Source organism: Copadichromis virginalis, linkage group LG3 (assembly GCF_057382275.1).
Source record: "Copadichromis virginalis isolate Kocher_CV1m ecotype Utaka linkage group LG3, C_Virginalis_male_GT1.1, whole genome shotgun sequence".
Taxonomy (NCBI): Eukaryota; Metazoa; Chordata; class Actinopteri; order Cichliformes; family Cichlidae; genus Copadichromis; species Copadichromis virginalis.
In genome coordinates, this window is record NC_140620.1 from 39,588,921 (window position 1) to 39,603,492 (window position 14,572).

Here is a 14,572-nt window from a genome sequence, read left to right on the forward strand (position 1 = left end):
TATGTCCATGTGGTGGGCTTTGGCATTTCAATAGCTTTAAGAGTCCCTTTGTCTGCTACTTCTGAAACTGAGGTAAGGTTAAGAAACTCATTCCCAAACAAGAAATCCATAAACTGAAGTCTGAAACTGCCCTGAAGACAACACTGTCTCTTGACTTCAACAATGAGATCCTCACTTGATTCAGGCGCTCCATTAGAGAGTGAGCCTTCGACAGGTTCCGTCAGCCAAAACAGTCTTTAGGACCATGGAACTCTGTAGGCAAAAAAGAATTACATATCAGACATTCAGAAAGAATCCTTTCAGTTTAGTTTTCATAAAGCTATCCATACCCAATACTCAAAGTTATAAAGATCAGACATAAAAAAGAAGAATTTATTTAATGAAATACATGTTACTGAAGCTATTACACTTATATGAACACCTTTTAATTCTATATGCCTTTTTAAAGTCACAATGTGGACTGATCCAATCTCATAGCCAACCAATGGATAAGTATCAAGGAGTTCACAGAGTGAATATTCTTGTGGATACTGGGCTGAGCTCAAAAGCTCTGTGGTGCTCTCTGTACCAGCCACCAAGCTCTCTGACAATGTAGAATATGCTGTGGTACAATGCAGATATGGTTTTTCAGTATTCTGGCAATCCACCTGCTTCCCTTTGGGCCAGTGCCATTCCATTTCTATACGTTATGCCCTTTAATGTCACACACTGTGCAAGGCTGACCTCTAGAATGTCAGGGAATATGTACCTAATAATAATAATTTATCTCCTCTTTAAGCAAATCCACTAGAAAGGCAGATACAGCTGAGACCTCTAATTCAGACTTGCCAAGAGATGGGGAGCTTAGATGGTAAGCTATCATCATCTGATGTTTTGACTTCTGTAATCATAAAGGTAAAAATTCCACCATCACAAAAAACATTAATTTTAATTGAAAAAAAGTATTCCAGTCCAGAAGAGCATCAATGGTTTCTTTAAAGTACCATTTATACATAATGTTTTGAGAAGCAGCTCACATATGTTCTACACAAAGTAGAAAAAAAGCGGGGGAAAGGGTCCTAATTTTTGTTAGGACAATGCTGGAAAATTCACAATACATCACTTAATAAGACATACTCTGTTGAACAAACGTATCTCCTTGTAGATATCTGCTGTATTATTTGGGCTTGACCAATAGAATAGTCAAGTAAGTGACACTTCACCTAAAATAATGACTAAATGGAAAAATGATTTATGGGCACAGGTTCTTAAACCCACGTCAAAGGTGGCAGGATCCTTATTATAACTTGAGTGTGTGTCCTCAGCAAGAATTAAGGTATGGCACTGTGCTCCCAGCTTCTTAAACTCTGACGGTTACAGCCAGACTAATTAGCCACTGTAGCCATAACTAGCATGAGTAACACAAACACTATTGCGCTCTCTCAGTGACGTTTTAACTTGCTAAGCCATCAAAAAACGTCAGTGCTCTCTGTCACATGCATAAATGCCATATCTGACCGACAACAGCTGCTTTCTCCCCCGACTACCGGGTATGTGCAATTTGTTACTATTTTTCAGCTTTAGCCACAAAGCTAATAACAACTTTAGCTAGCACTGTAAAAACAACATGTAGATGCATTACAGACTACTATTTATATAGCATGCACTACAACAATTCTGTGAAAACGTACCCAACTAAAACAAATGTATTTAAATTACTTACCTTCTTGGTATGCCTGACTTAGTGCCAAAGGTTGCATGTGGCTGAACAGTCTTCCAGAATCTGGCGGTCAATTGCGCTCTCCTTAAATTATGTTGTTGTCTTATTGGATAAGACTCTAGGTCTTATTATCCAATCATATTTAGTTGTTGTCTTTGAATATATTGCATCATTTCCGGTTGTGGTCAAACACAATTACAATGGTTTTAGTATTCTAATTTAGTCACTTTAAATCAATGCAAGAAAAATGAGTAGTCTCAGTATTGTTTATAATCAAGTAAATAGTACTTTATTTAATCATGTAAATAAGAGAAACATAAAAGGCTTGTGTAGCATTAACTAAATTCATTTGTGCAAATTCAAAAGCCTCCCAATTCCCATTTTTTCAGTGCAGGGCATTAATACAGCAGAACAGATCTGCGCTGCACACACAGATACTCGCTGTAATGACAGGATAAGAACCCTGAGTCTGGAATTATCATCTCTTCTTTTATTCATTGGTGGTCGTGTTGTTAAGTAAGTCACCAAAACGTACAACTTAAGCAAACTGATGCTGATGTTGCCAGATGTCAATTTGTCAACATGACAAAAGACACAACTATCAATCACAGGCAAAACTCTGTGATTACAAAACTACTCAAAGAGCTGAAATGTTAATGTGAAATTATTTTGTTCTATGTTTATTGCTTCATTAATTCATAGATTGTGTAATAATGGCAGTTATTAGTAACTGGCTCTCTTGCATTGAACTCTTCAGACTGCGACGACGGCCTTGCCCATGTTTTCTCCCTGCAGCATCCCCATAAAAGCAGCCGGCATGTTATCAAAGCCTTTTGTGACGTGTTCCCGACACTGCAGTTTGCCCTGTGGATGCACAATACACAGATCACAAATACAATACATCACAACAGAAACACAGGTAACTGATGTTTACATCTTTACTTAAAGGAAAGGCTCACACTAACCTCTTTCACCCATGCTAACAGTCTCTTGAGGGTCTCAGGGTGCTTGTGCTCCCACCTACTTTGCAAGAATCCCTCCATCTTCAGCTCCTTAATGATCATGGTGAAGTAGGGATACGGACCTAAAACACAGGTCGTTCAAGAGAAAAATTTAACCCATCTTTCACTCACAGAAACTACAGTTCATGTCTACAATAACCATCTGTGTGCCTCCACAGCACTTGTGGATCTTTAGCAGTGCAGCTTCTCCCTCTAGTGGAAAAAATACATGAATACAGAAGAAGTTGTTGGTGGTGTATTATATGCATTTTGTGTTCTTCACAGTGATATTTGTGGGCCTTTGGGTTCCAGGCCCGCTCCAGAAAGGTCACTGTTCCACTTCAGTCTAATGCCATCTACATACCTTTACACCTGTAATTCAAACGAATTCATACAGTTTGGTAATGAAAGCTTTGAACATCCCAGTTGTCCAGTAAGAATCAAGCTAAATGTTGACTGGGAACTGTAAGTGTGCCAGAGACAGTTTAAAAAGGGGTTTATTTTATATGTTTCTGTCATAGATTTGTGTGTATTTAATTTATTTGCTGAAATTGATTAAAATTATTTTAATGAGATTTTTTTTTAAATTGTCTAAAATATGTGATTATAAAATATTGTTATATAATATTTTATAATTATATATAATAAATATAATTATAATTTTTTAAAGGCTGTGTAAATGAGCTATACACCTTTCTGTAAAGTTTGTTTGAGGTACAGTGTAATGGTCACATGACCAGAATTTAGCTGAAGGCAGAACCGTTGCATCGTGGGTCAGAACTAGCATGGACACAGAGGAAGGACAGCCAAAAATGCAATCTGATTCTTGGACATTACCATGAGTGACTTTAAAAATGTCTGAGAGGGGGGCAGAGAGAAAACTTCCAAGGACATCAGTGATGTGTGGACATTGCTGTTGGACATCTGTCGTTCCAAGTACACTGACCCCACCTGAGCAGCTGATGGAGAGACCTGACTCACAAAGTGTGAGTAAAACTTCATATAAAACACCTTTAAGAAAATTATAACAATATGCTATATCATAAAAATGCCATTTAAACCACAGTCTGGGAGAAACTGTTGCAAAAGCTTCGGCTTTTTTAGTTTGAACCCTAAACGATGCACAGACAGCACGCCCTCATCCATTATTTATTCATTCAAGAGTTAAATTTAACATGAGCATCCAAAGTAAAGGCTGAGTAACAAATTGTAACAAGGTTCCTGAAGGGGACCAAGAGCTTCCATTACCTCAGGCATAAATCTATCAAGGACACAAACAAGGACTTCTGTTTTCTCTTCATTACATTGGAGGAAATTGTCTACCATCCAAGAACTTTTTCTATATCTGTAACTCAGAAATATCTTGGAGCTTAGAGAAGATATACAGCTGACTGTCATCTGCATAGCATAACACCCTAAAAGTGTTGAGAACGTGTTAAAGAGGGAGCAGAGATGATATAAACAATAAAGGTCGTATGTCACACATAGACCCGAGAGGTGGAAGAGGACATGAACTTCAAAGAAGCCACAAAAATACATCTTTTAGAAAGACGTGACAAGAACCACTCTGAAGCAGATCCAGATACATCCACCCAATATATCAGCCTGTCAAGCATGATGACGATGGTATGGTACAGTATGAAAGACAGAGGTGTCAGGTGCAGCATCAAAAAACGGAATAATAATAACCTCCAACACTATGCATCAAAATTTCATTGCAGATTTTAAAAATAGCTGTTTTAGTGGAAAAATCGCTACGGAAGCCAGGGCCATCAAGAATGGTGCATTTGTGGAAAAGAGCTGTAAGCTGTAATCTTAGGATTCGTCTGTAAATCCTTAGAAGACTGTGTTTATACCAGACTGGTGCCTCATGGGGTTTAAAGTAAGTTTCTTAACCTTGAATCAGTTATCTCCTGTGAATCCGTCTGTAAGTTTATTAATTAAATCTGATTGGTATTTGCAATAATGCAAAGTATTATTATTTTTCTGTCTGTGCACCAACCCTGGTTGTTCCATAGCAGGCACAAAACTTTCAGGAGTTATAGCAGTAACAAACCTGTCTGGGGTTGGCTGTCATTGTAGGTGGAGATACTTCCACACACAGCTATTCTTCCGAAGTTCTTCATCTGCTGCAGGACGACATCTGATGAAGGGCCTCCCACCTAAAACAAAGCAGCAGTGTCACTTAATGCATTGTAATGTGCTGTGAGGAATGCAGTGTGAATACAAGAGAAGAGTAGAGCAATGATTAAATATTAAATGCAAGCTTGAAACTGCACCACCACTGCTCACGTTTTCAAAGAAGCAGTCGTATCCTTCAGGTGAAGCCTTCCTCAGAGCCTCCTCCAGGGAACCCACAGTTTTGTAGTTGAAGACCTCATCAAATCCCAGCTCTTTGAGGTAAGCCACTTTGGCATCAGAGCCTGCCGAGCCCACCACCTTACAGCCCTTGATCTTGGCGATCTGTCCCACCACGGAGCCCACCGCTCCAGCTGCAGCGTTCACCAGCAGGGTCTCACCCTCCTTTAGACCCAACACGTCTTCTATCCCATAAACAGCCGTCAGCCTGCAGAGAGACAGAAACAGTGAATCCAGCTGTTGCCTCTTTGATTGCCAGATTAATTATATCCACAAAGATCACTGCTTACAAACTCTGCTTCAGCTCATCAGCAAAACATCTGGAGTTAGCCACTTGTTGTCTATTAGCACGTTTAGCTGACCTCTTAAACACCTTACAAACACCTATAAATAAAGTCTTACACTAAGATGAATGTCTCAGATGGTTTAGTTTACATTTAAGATTCAGCTGATAAAACTTCACATCGATCTACCTGCTGGAAGAGTCAGAACATCCTGCCACGATTTATCGTCCAATAGAAAATGACTATGATCTATGCAGGTTACTTAAATCTGTCTTACCCGGGCATCCCGATGGCACCCAGAGCCAGAGACAGGGACACATCTTTAGGCCACTCAGGCAGGATGGGAGTGAGGCCGGTCCCATCACTGAGCGTGTGGGTTCTCCACCCACTGTTACTCACAACGTGGCTTCCCACAGGAAACCCTGGATTTTTACTCTGGATCACTCTAAGGCAAGGCAAGGCAAGTTTATTTGTATAGCACAATTCAACAACAAGGTGATTCAAAGTGCTTTACAGAGACATTAGAAACAAGAACAAATAAAAAGCATGATTTAAAATTGAATAAAACAAGCAAATAAACTAACTAACTAATTAACAAACAAACAAACAAACAAACAAACAACAGTATATAAAATCAAAACAGATGAAATCAGAACAGTAGATAAAATCAGTAGTTAAATGTAAGTTTTGAAATTTAAGCTTAAAGTGTGGATTTGGTGCTTTATTCAAATGCAGCTGAGAACAGGTGAGTCTTCAACCTGGATTTAAATAAACTGAGTGTTTCAGCTGATCTGAGGCTTTCTGGGAGTTTGTTCCAGATATAAGGAGCATAAAAGCTGAATGCAGCTTCTCCGTGTCTGGTTCTGACTCTGGGAACTGATAAAAGACCGGATCCAGATGACCTGAGGGATCTGGATGGTTCATACTGGGTCAGGAGGTCATTGATGTATTTTGGTCCTAAACCATTCAGAGCTTTATAGGCCAGCATCAGAACTTTAAAGTCTATCCTCTGACGGACAGGCAGCCAGTGTAAGGACCTCAGAGCTGGACTGATGTGGTCCACTTTTTTGGTCTTAGTGAGGACTCGAGCAGCAGAGTTCTGAATGAGCTGTAGTTGTCTGACTGATTTTTTAGGTAGACCTGTAAAGATGCTGTTACAGTAATCAAGCCTACTAAAGATGAATGCATGGACTAGTTTTTCCAGGTCCTGTTGAGACATCAGATCTTTTATCCTTGATATATTCTTGAGGTGATAGTAAGCTGACTTTGTTATTGTCTTAATGTGTTTTTCTAAGTTTAGGTCTGCATCCATCACTACACCCAAATTTCTCGCCTGGTTTGTGGTTTTTAGATGTATAGATTGAAGTTCTCTGGTGACCTGTAATCGTTTTTCTTTGGCGCCAAAGACTATTACCTCAGTTTTGTTTTTGTTTAGCTGGAGAAAATTGTGGCACAACCAGTCATTGATTTCCTCAATGCATTTACCAAGAGCCTGTACAGGGCCTCGGTCTCCTGGTGACATTGTGATATATATTTGTGTGTCATCTGCATAGCTGTGATAGTTTATTTTGTTGTTGTTTATAATCTGTGCCAGTGGGAGCATGTAGATGTTAAACAGAAGGGGTCCCAAGATGGAACCTTGGGGAACTCCACATGTGATACTTGTCTGCTCAGATGTGAAGTTACCTATTGATACAAAGTATTTCCTGTTTTCTACGTATGTTTTGAACCAGTTTAGTACAGTTCCTGAAAGACCTGTCCAGTTCTCCAGTCGTTTGAGTAATATGTTGTGGTCAACTGTATCAAATGCTGCACTGAGATCCAGTAAAACTAGGACTGACATTTTTCCACTGTCTGTATTCAGACATATGTCATTAAACACTTTGGTCAGAGCAGTTTCAGTGCTGTGGTTCTGTCTAAAACCTGACTGGAAGGCATCGTAGCAATTATTCTGTTTTAAGAAGTAACTGAGCTGTTGAGAAACTGCTTTTTCAATGATCTTACTTAAAAACGGGAGATTTGAGATCGGCCTGTAGTTGTTCATTTGTGTCTTGTCAAGATTGTCCTTTTTCAGTATAGGTTTGATTACAGCAGTTTTTAGTGATTCTGGAAACACACCTGATAATAAAGAAAAGTTGACGATCTGTAACAGGTCTGACTCTAAAGTCTTTGAGACCTTTTTGAAAAAACTTGTTGGCAGGACATCTAAACAGCAGGAGGAGGAGTTCAGTTGACCTAAGATGTCCTCCAGGTCTTTGCTGTTAATAGGTTGAAACTGTTTCATGGTGTTTAAACAGTTTTTTGGTGGACACAGTACATATCCTGGATCTGCTGTTGATGTACCAATTGCTTGTCTAATTTTTTGGATTTTTTCAGTGAAGAATTTGGCGAAGTCATTGAAGGCCATGGTCGAATGAAGTTCAGCTGCCACTGACACAGGGGGGTTTGTTAGCCTGTCAACTGTAGAAAATAAGACCCGAGCATTATGACTGTTTTTAGTGATGATGTCAGAGAAGTAGGACCTCCTTGCATTCCTCAGTTGTAAATTATAATTGTGAAGTTTCTCTTTATAAATGTCATAATGAACCTGGAGGTTTGTTTTTCTCCATCTGCGCTCAGCTTTCCTACACTCTCTTTTTTCATTTTTCACCAGTGTGGAGTTTCTCCATGGAGACTTTTTCCTTCCAGAGATAACCTTCACCTTAATGGGAGCAATAGTGTCCATTACATTTAACATGTTAGCATTGAAGCTATTGACGAGCTCATTGACTGACCCTCTGGACAGGTCAGGTGTTAATGGGAAGACCTGGTTAAAAATTGCACTACTGTGTTCAGTTATACACCGTTTTGTGATCACTGTTGTTGATATATTTGTGTGGGCTGAGATTTTACTTTCAAAGAAAACACAGTAATAATCAGACAGGCCCACATCAGACACAGTAACCTTTGAAATGCTCAGGCCTTTGGAGATCAGTAGGTCAAGAGTGTGTCCTCTATTATGTGTGGCCTCTGTTACATGCTGAGTCAGCCCAAAGTTGCCCAGAGTGTTACTCAGGTCTTTAGTCCCTTTGTCCTGAGGGTTGTCCACATGAATGTTAAAATCCCCAGCAATAATTACACAGTCAAAATCAACACAGATCACAGACAGCAGTTCACTGAGATCATTAAAAAAAGTCTGTGCAGTGTTTGGGAGGCCTGTAAACATTAAGAAACACAACTTTGGATGGGGCCTTCAGCTGTAAAGCCACATATTCAAAAGACTGAAAACTTCCAGGAGATAGCTGCTTACATTGAAATGATTCATTAAATAAGACAGCAACCCCTCCTCCTCTCCTGCTCGCCCTGACCTCACTGATAAAACTGTAGTTAGGAGGGGTCGTCTCGATGAGAACAGCTCCACTGTTACTTTGGTCCAACCAAGTTTCAGTTAAAAACATAAAATCAAGGCTGTGCTCAGTGATTAAATCATTAATTAAAAATGTTTTCCCAGCTAGAGATCTAATGTTTAATAAAGCCAACTTAAGTGTTTTAGAGGTATTACTTGTCCCCTCGTGTTTGGGAGCAGTCTGTGGCACACAAGGTATGTTTACTATGTTTAAAGATCTTTTAGAGTGCAGCTCTCTGTGTTTTGACCAGGCCACATGTCTCCTGTCACCTAAAAGTACAGAAAATTTAAAACCTTCTAGTAAACAGGAAAACAACAACACAATATTAAAACAAAATAGTCTGTGCTGTCACTGGGATAACTCATTTTACTAACACAGCTGGCTGAAATTAAACTGTTCAACTGTGCTGTCTTTGTTTCAAGTTTTTTTTGGTAACGAAGTCTTGAAGATACATGAGCGTCAGTGTGATGAATAATGTATGTAGAAGTAAAAACAGAGTTTACTTAAAGGTGTGTCTTTTTGATGTCTCAGTTTGTAAAATGAATCCTGGCCTGAATAACAATCTTACTGACAGTGAACAACTTACTGCTATTCACCCAGAATATTCGCTGGTGCTTTGATTTATTTAGATTCAGCTTCCACAGCCTTCTCCTTGTGATTAAAGGGTGGCTGTAGCTTGGGTGGTAGAGCAGGTCACCTACTAACTGGAAGGTTGGTGGTTTGATCCCAGTCTGCTCCAGTCTGCATGTCAAATATCCTTGAGCGAGATACTAAACTCATGTTTCATCAGAGTGTGAAAGTTAGATAGGAAGCACTTAGAAAAAGAGTTCTTGTGTGAATGGGTCTGAATGTATAAGTTGTGTAAAGCGCATAGAGTGCTCAGATAGAGTAGAAAAGCGCTATATAAAGACCAGTCCATTTATCATTCTTCCTTTTACATCACTGTGGTTAAACCCTCTTGATCTTGTTTGCTGAGTGTGATCTTTGTGCTTTTTTATATTAATCCCCACCTTTCAATTTAATCTGCTCCCCGAGCATAGCAGTGGGAATCAAAGATATACGGACTGCGTTCTGTGTCAGCACATCATGCAAGTTTTCTGTGTGCAGGTGTGTTTGTGTTTCTTACTTGGCCACCTGACCTCCGATCATCACATCTCCCTCCTTCATGTGGGTTTTGCTGAACGACCTGTTGAGACCAGCGGTGTGTTACAATATGCATTTATATCAGGAGCATTAAAGTAGTTCAGTAATGAGTGACGCTGCTCTCTGATCACCTCATGTACGGGTCGACACTGAGAAACACAGCTTCCAACAGCACCTCTGCAAACAAAACTAAACTCATTTAAAGTGCTCGATGCTTAATGTTTGACAAAAACTGAAGAAGGTGCTCTCCTGTAGAGAGAAAGAAGAAAGACGTACCTCCATCTTTGGGCTCAGGGAGCTCCTCCACCTTCAGCCCAAAGTCACTTTTCTTTGGGAAGCCGTCAAAGTGCTGAGTCATTACCCATGACTTAGCTTTCACCATGATTCTTCTTTTTTATGGCCGCTGTAAAGAAATATTGCCCGTCACAGTTATCAACAGACATGAAAGTGCTGAGTCATCCAGCGCTGTGCAAAATAGAGCTGAATAAAACCTGAAGTGTGACGTTCACTCTGTGACGTTTAGCTGTGGTGAGCATCAAACAACACAAATCATTTTAATTTTTCATGACATCATCGGTTAACTATAAAGTGTAACAATGACAGCGTAGGCTGCCCTTAGGCTCAGTTTCCAAGCTGTGATTAAAAGAACAATTCCAACGAAATGCAGAAATCCTCATCGTGCTCAAACACACACACATTTACATATTTACACACAAGTCATTTGAGTGATCAGAGTAAAACTATTACTATAAAAGTACTGGCTTACATACAAGTATTCACATAGAATCAAGTTCAGTGATTCTGTTTTTCAGACTTTATGAGAATATCAGTGAACCTCTAAACACATTGAAACACAATACTGTCATGGTCTGGGTGGGTGCCAGTGTTTCTCCCTCCGAGCCGGCATCTCCACCCCTGGGAGGTGCCACTGTGTTCTGCTTATTGCTCGCACCTGTGGGTAACTAAGCCAAGGACTCATAAGGCTGGATTGTCGGCTAACCCTAGTTAGTGCAGGCCACCGCTGTGATTTTGTACACGACTTGCAAACTATCTTGTCTCATTCTGTATCTCTCTTTCATAGCCATGCACCAAGTTGCCAGACACGAATCTCCTCTGTAGAACACCCATCTGGACCTCCTGACAGTCTCACGGGTTTCTCGCCCCATGCACCTGCCTGCCTCCCTGCCTCAACGCCAGGGATTTCAGATTTCGGACCACTCACCCAGACCACTCACCCCTCCACGCCACTACTGACCACCCACAGCAAGTAAGCAGTGCAAAGGAAAATTCAGAACAAACAGCTTGCCCGAACCATACCTGAATGTCTGTACTCTAATTTCAGTGACTCTGACCCTTTCCCCGGACTCAGCCAACCAGTTTGACTCTCCCTTCAGCCCAGTCCTCGGAACAGCAGTTTCACTGACGAGCGACCAGATTGTTTACTTAGCTCAGGCTGCATAAACCCCTTAGGTTTAGGTGTTGCTTCTAGTACTTGTTAAACTCACGTTTCAGTTTTCTGACTGTGTGCACTTGCTGAGAAAATAAACGTTGTCACTGAAACTTTCTATGTGCTGTTCTGCGCCAAGCATTTGAGTCCTTTCTCTTTCGAGGCGACCTCGCCCGTGACAAATACAATCTAACTGTTCATACACAACTACCACTATAGTGGAGTATCTCATATTTTATGGTCAGTAGCAAGATAACACTTTATGCAAAGGCTTTAAAGGGATAACACCGACCCCCTGCTGATGTTTGCTGCTCAGCCTCAGAGTTACCTCCTCCAGTAAAATCACACTTGATGCAGTTCAGAAACAAACAGCTCTCTCTCCTCTGTGTGACTTACCGCTCGCCTTTCTTCACAGAGAAATGCTGGAAGCTGTGGAGTGGGTGGAAGTGAGGAGAGGCAGGAATGTGAACAGTTATGAGGAGAAAGGGCGGGACACAAGCTTTTATTGCTGGATATGATTGGCTGAAAATATTGTACATTATCTAACAGCACCTGGCCAACAAAGATAAAGACATGTGCTTTAATATGCTGTACAGTTTGTTACCCAGCCGGGTAAGAAAGGCGAAACATTTGTTGATTTACTTTGGATAATAACACGTTGAACTTTGAAAAATGTCTATCTTTGATTTTTGAGATTAAATACTTCAGTTAGAAAAAGGCAAGCTTGTAATCAAACCTCAAGATATTTCATGTAAAGTTTTAATATCTGTAGATAAAAGTTTTCTAAATGTAAATTTGTTTTGTTACCCATGTTGAATATGTGAAACCCATGTTAGCGTGGCCTTATTTTGCATCTCGTAATGCCTGCAAAGAGATGATGGTGTCCTAATGAAGCTTTGCATGACTTCCAGGAGTAGTAAATCCATTTTTTATACTGTCATCATATAAAGAAAATACACCCTTGTTCAGGTTTCATGCATTAGCACATAATAAAAAATCATTAGATTGTTATAAGGTCATTACTTACATACAGACTTGAATAAGCAACAACACATATCAAGCCATTTCATTATTTAATTAACAACAACTATAATAAAAGACTAAGTACATCCTTTCTGCTTCCGTAGGAATAATAAGAGTAAGCAGCAGCCATGTGCTGCTAATCAAATGTACTGTTTGATATAACACATGAATGCACACATAGCCCAGATAAGTGTATTACTAAGGAAGTGCAGCACAGCCAGGCTTTCTTTGCCTTATCAGGCTCAAAGGGGGCGCTGAATGTGCCATATGACATTTCTACCACACAAAATGATCCCCGTGAGTGACACCGACTGTGACATTATTACATAATAATGACAAAATAGTGATTAAAAATTTATAAAGAACATAAAAAATTACAAATAAAATGTAAAACTATACCAAGTAAAACAAGACACCAATGCTTTAGAAAATAATTAGAGTGAATTTACATGTAAATCTTAATTAAGCTTTATCAAACACACATCTGTGGCAATTTTGATATGGATCTCTTGATTTGTGAACATTTTAGTTATATCAGCTTTACTTTTGAATTACTGTTCTTATATTGAACCTGCAACCTAAAGGGAACCTGTAGAATCAGAGTAAAAGTATATAGCTATAATTTAACAGGTGACATCAGGATCATGTGTTCATGAACACCACAAATAAACATTTAATAAATATTTAGCTTCAGTTTTTTTGCACAGCATTGGATGACTCACCACTTTCATATCTGTTACTATGAGGTTGATAACAGTGAAAGGCAACATTTATTTACAGCTGTCATAAAAACAAATCATCATGACTCAAGGAAAGTCGTGGGTCATGACTCAGCACTTTGACAACTTCTCAAAGAAAAGCAACTTTGGGCTGAAGGTGGAGGAGCTCCCTGAGCCCAAAGATGGAGGTAAGATGAGTTTGTATTTTCTCTTTAATTAAGGCTTTAATAGGAATGCACTGTCTTCAGTTTTTGTCGAAAACGAAACCCAGAGCACTTCAAATGTTTTTATTTTTGCAGACGTGCTGCTGGAAGCAGTATTCAGTGTCGACCCATACATGAGTTGAGAAGAGAAAACTTATACTGAATTATTTTCATAATAATTAACACTCCTGATAAAACTACATTGAAACATATTAACAATCATCTATAACATACTGCTGGTCTCAACAGGCCGTTCAGTCAAATCTACATGAAGGAAATAGATTTGATGATTGGAAGTCAAGTCAACAACACACCAACACACACAAACGCCTTTTATTTGTTGTCATGTGAGTCTGTTGTGTACTGAAACATGGCATGGTTTTCATCTGCTGTTAATTAGAAAGCATTTGCTTCATTTTACAGTAAAAAACAAAACGGCGTAGAGGTATGAAAGAGGAACTCTGTCATGCTGATTTAAATTATGATGACTTTGCTATTACTGTTATAAAGCCTCGAGCTGATCATTAGCCAAATCAGGCCCTGCCAAATACTCGAGTGAAGTGAGATCACCTTTCATGTGCTGAAACCTGAAGTGCCTTCACGCTGATAACACAGAGAGTCTTTGAGTGTGCACATTTTTCACTACCAGTTTCCTTCTCATCCTCATTCTACAGATGTCAATAAAGCCGCAGTGAGCAAGAATAAACAGAGTAAGACTTTCCTTGGCTCAACATCTCAAACAGTTCAGCAAATATCAGGAAAAACAAAGTTTCTATGCAGTTTGGATCTGGTAGCCATAGCCTGGATGGGGTTTTCCTGTACTTTTCAGGGAGCCTAAAAAAAACAATAAGAATTAAAAAAAAAAAAAAAAAAAAAGACCTATCGAGTCAAAAAGAAATCAACAATATTTCACTTGTGGGGGAGAATCCAGAAGCGAAGAGTAGAGCAGCTGAAGGCGTTAGACCTCATGGCAGCCAAAATGGGGAAGGGTCGGTGAGACTGTGAGAAGAAGAAGACCTGGGAGTATGAATGACATACAGCAGTACAGAAAGGTACTATGGAGCTTGAATTAACTGGAAAACAACGAAGCTGCTAAAAGACAGGTGTGATTAACAAATTGAAGAAGTTCTGGTGATGATGGGAGCAGCAGAGCTCTGGACCAACTGAAGTTCCTGTATGGACTTGTGAAGAAGGATGTAACCAAGCTGTGAGCAAGGATGGCAGTGCTGTTAGGTGAGAGAGATGGATGTGGACAGCAGTGGCCACTCGCATAGGGTACATGTTAAGGCTCTACATAGATTCACCAGAG

General features: G+C 39.7%; 1 protein-coding gene across 1 annotated transcript; it reads right to left on the reverse strand.

Moving 5' to 3' along the window:
• Window positions 1-1,968: 1,968 nt before the first annotated feature.
• Window positions 1,969-11,780, reverse strand: LOC146714682 (prostaglandin reductase 1-like). Its single transcript, XM_085451049.1, has 9 exons — window positions 11,715-11,780; window positions 10,148-10,274; window positions 10,003-10,048; window positions 9,855-9,914; window positions 5,620-5,787; window positions 4,993-5,266; window positions 4,757-4,862; window positions 2,665-2,783; window positions 1,969-2,563 (listed from the first exon to the last, which is right to left on the reverse strand). Exons 2-9 carry the CDS (start codon window positions 10,251-10,253, stop codon window positions 2,453-2,455), a joined length of 990 nt encoding a protein of 329 aa, XP_085307175.1. The 5' UTR covers window positions 10,254-10,274; window positions 11,715-11,780; the 3' UTR covers window positions 1,969-2,452.
• Between the last annotated feature and the right edge of the window lie 2,792 nt (window positions 11,781-14,572).

What these genes read in the sequence shown, in the direction of transcription:
- LOC146714682 (XM_085451049.1), bottom strand. Translation starts at nt 10,253, where the DNA reads ATGGTGAAAGCTAAGTCATGGGTAATGACTCAGCACTTTGACGGCTTC. An exon ending in TGACAGCCAACCCCAGACAG is followed by an intron (nt 2,784 to 4,756) that starts GTTTGTTACTGC and finishes CCTGTGTTTTAG; the next exon opens with GTCCGTATCCCTACTTCACC. An exon ending in TGTTAGCATGGGTGAAAGAG is followed by an intron (nt 2,564 to 2,664) that starts GTTAGTGTGAGC and finishes GTGCATCCACAG; the next exon opens with GGCAAACTGCAGTGTCGGGA.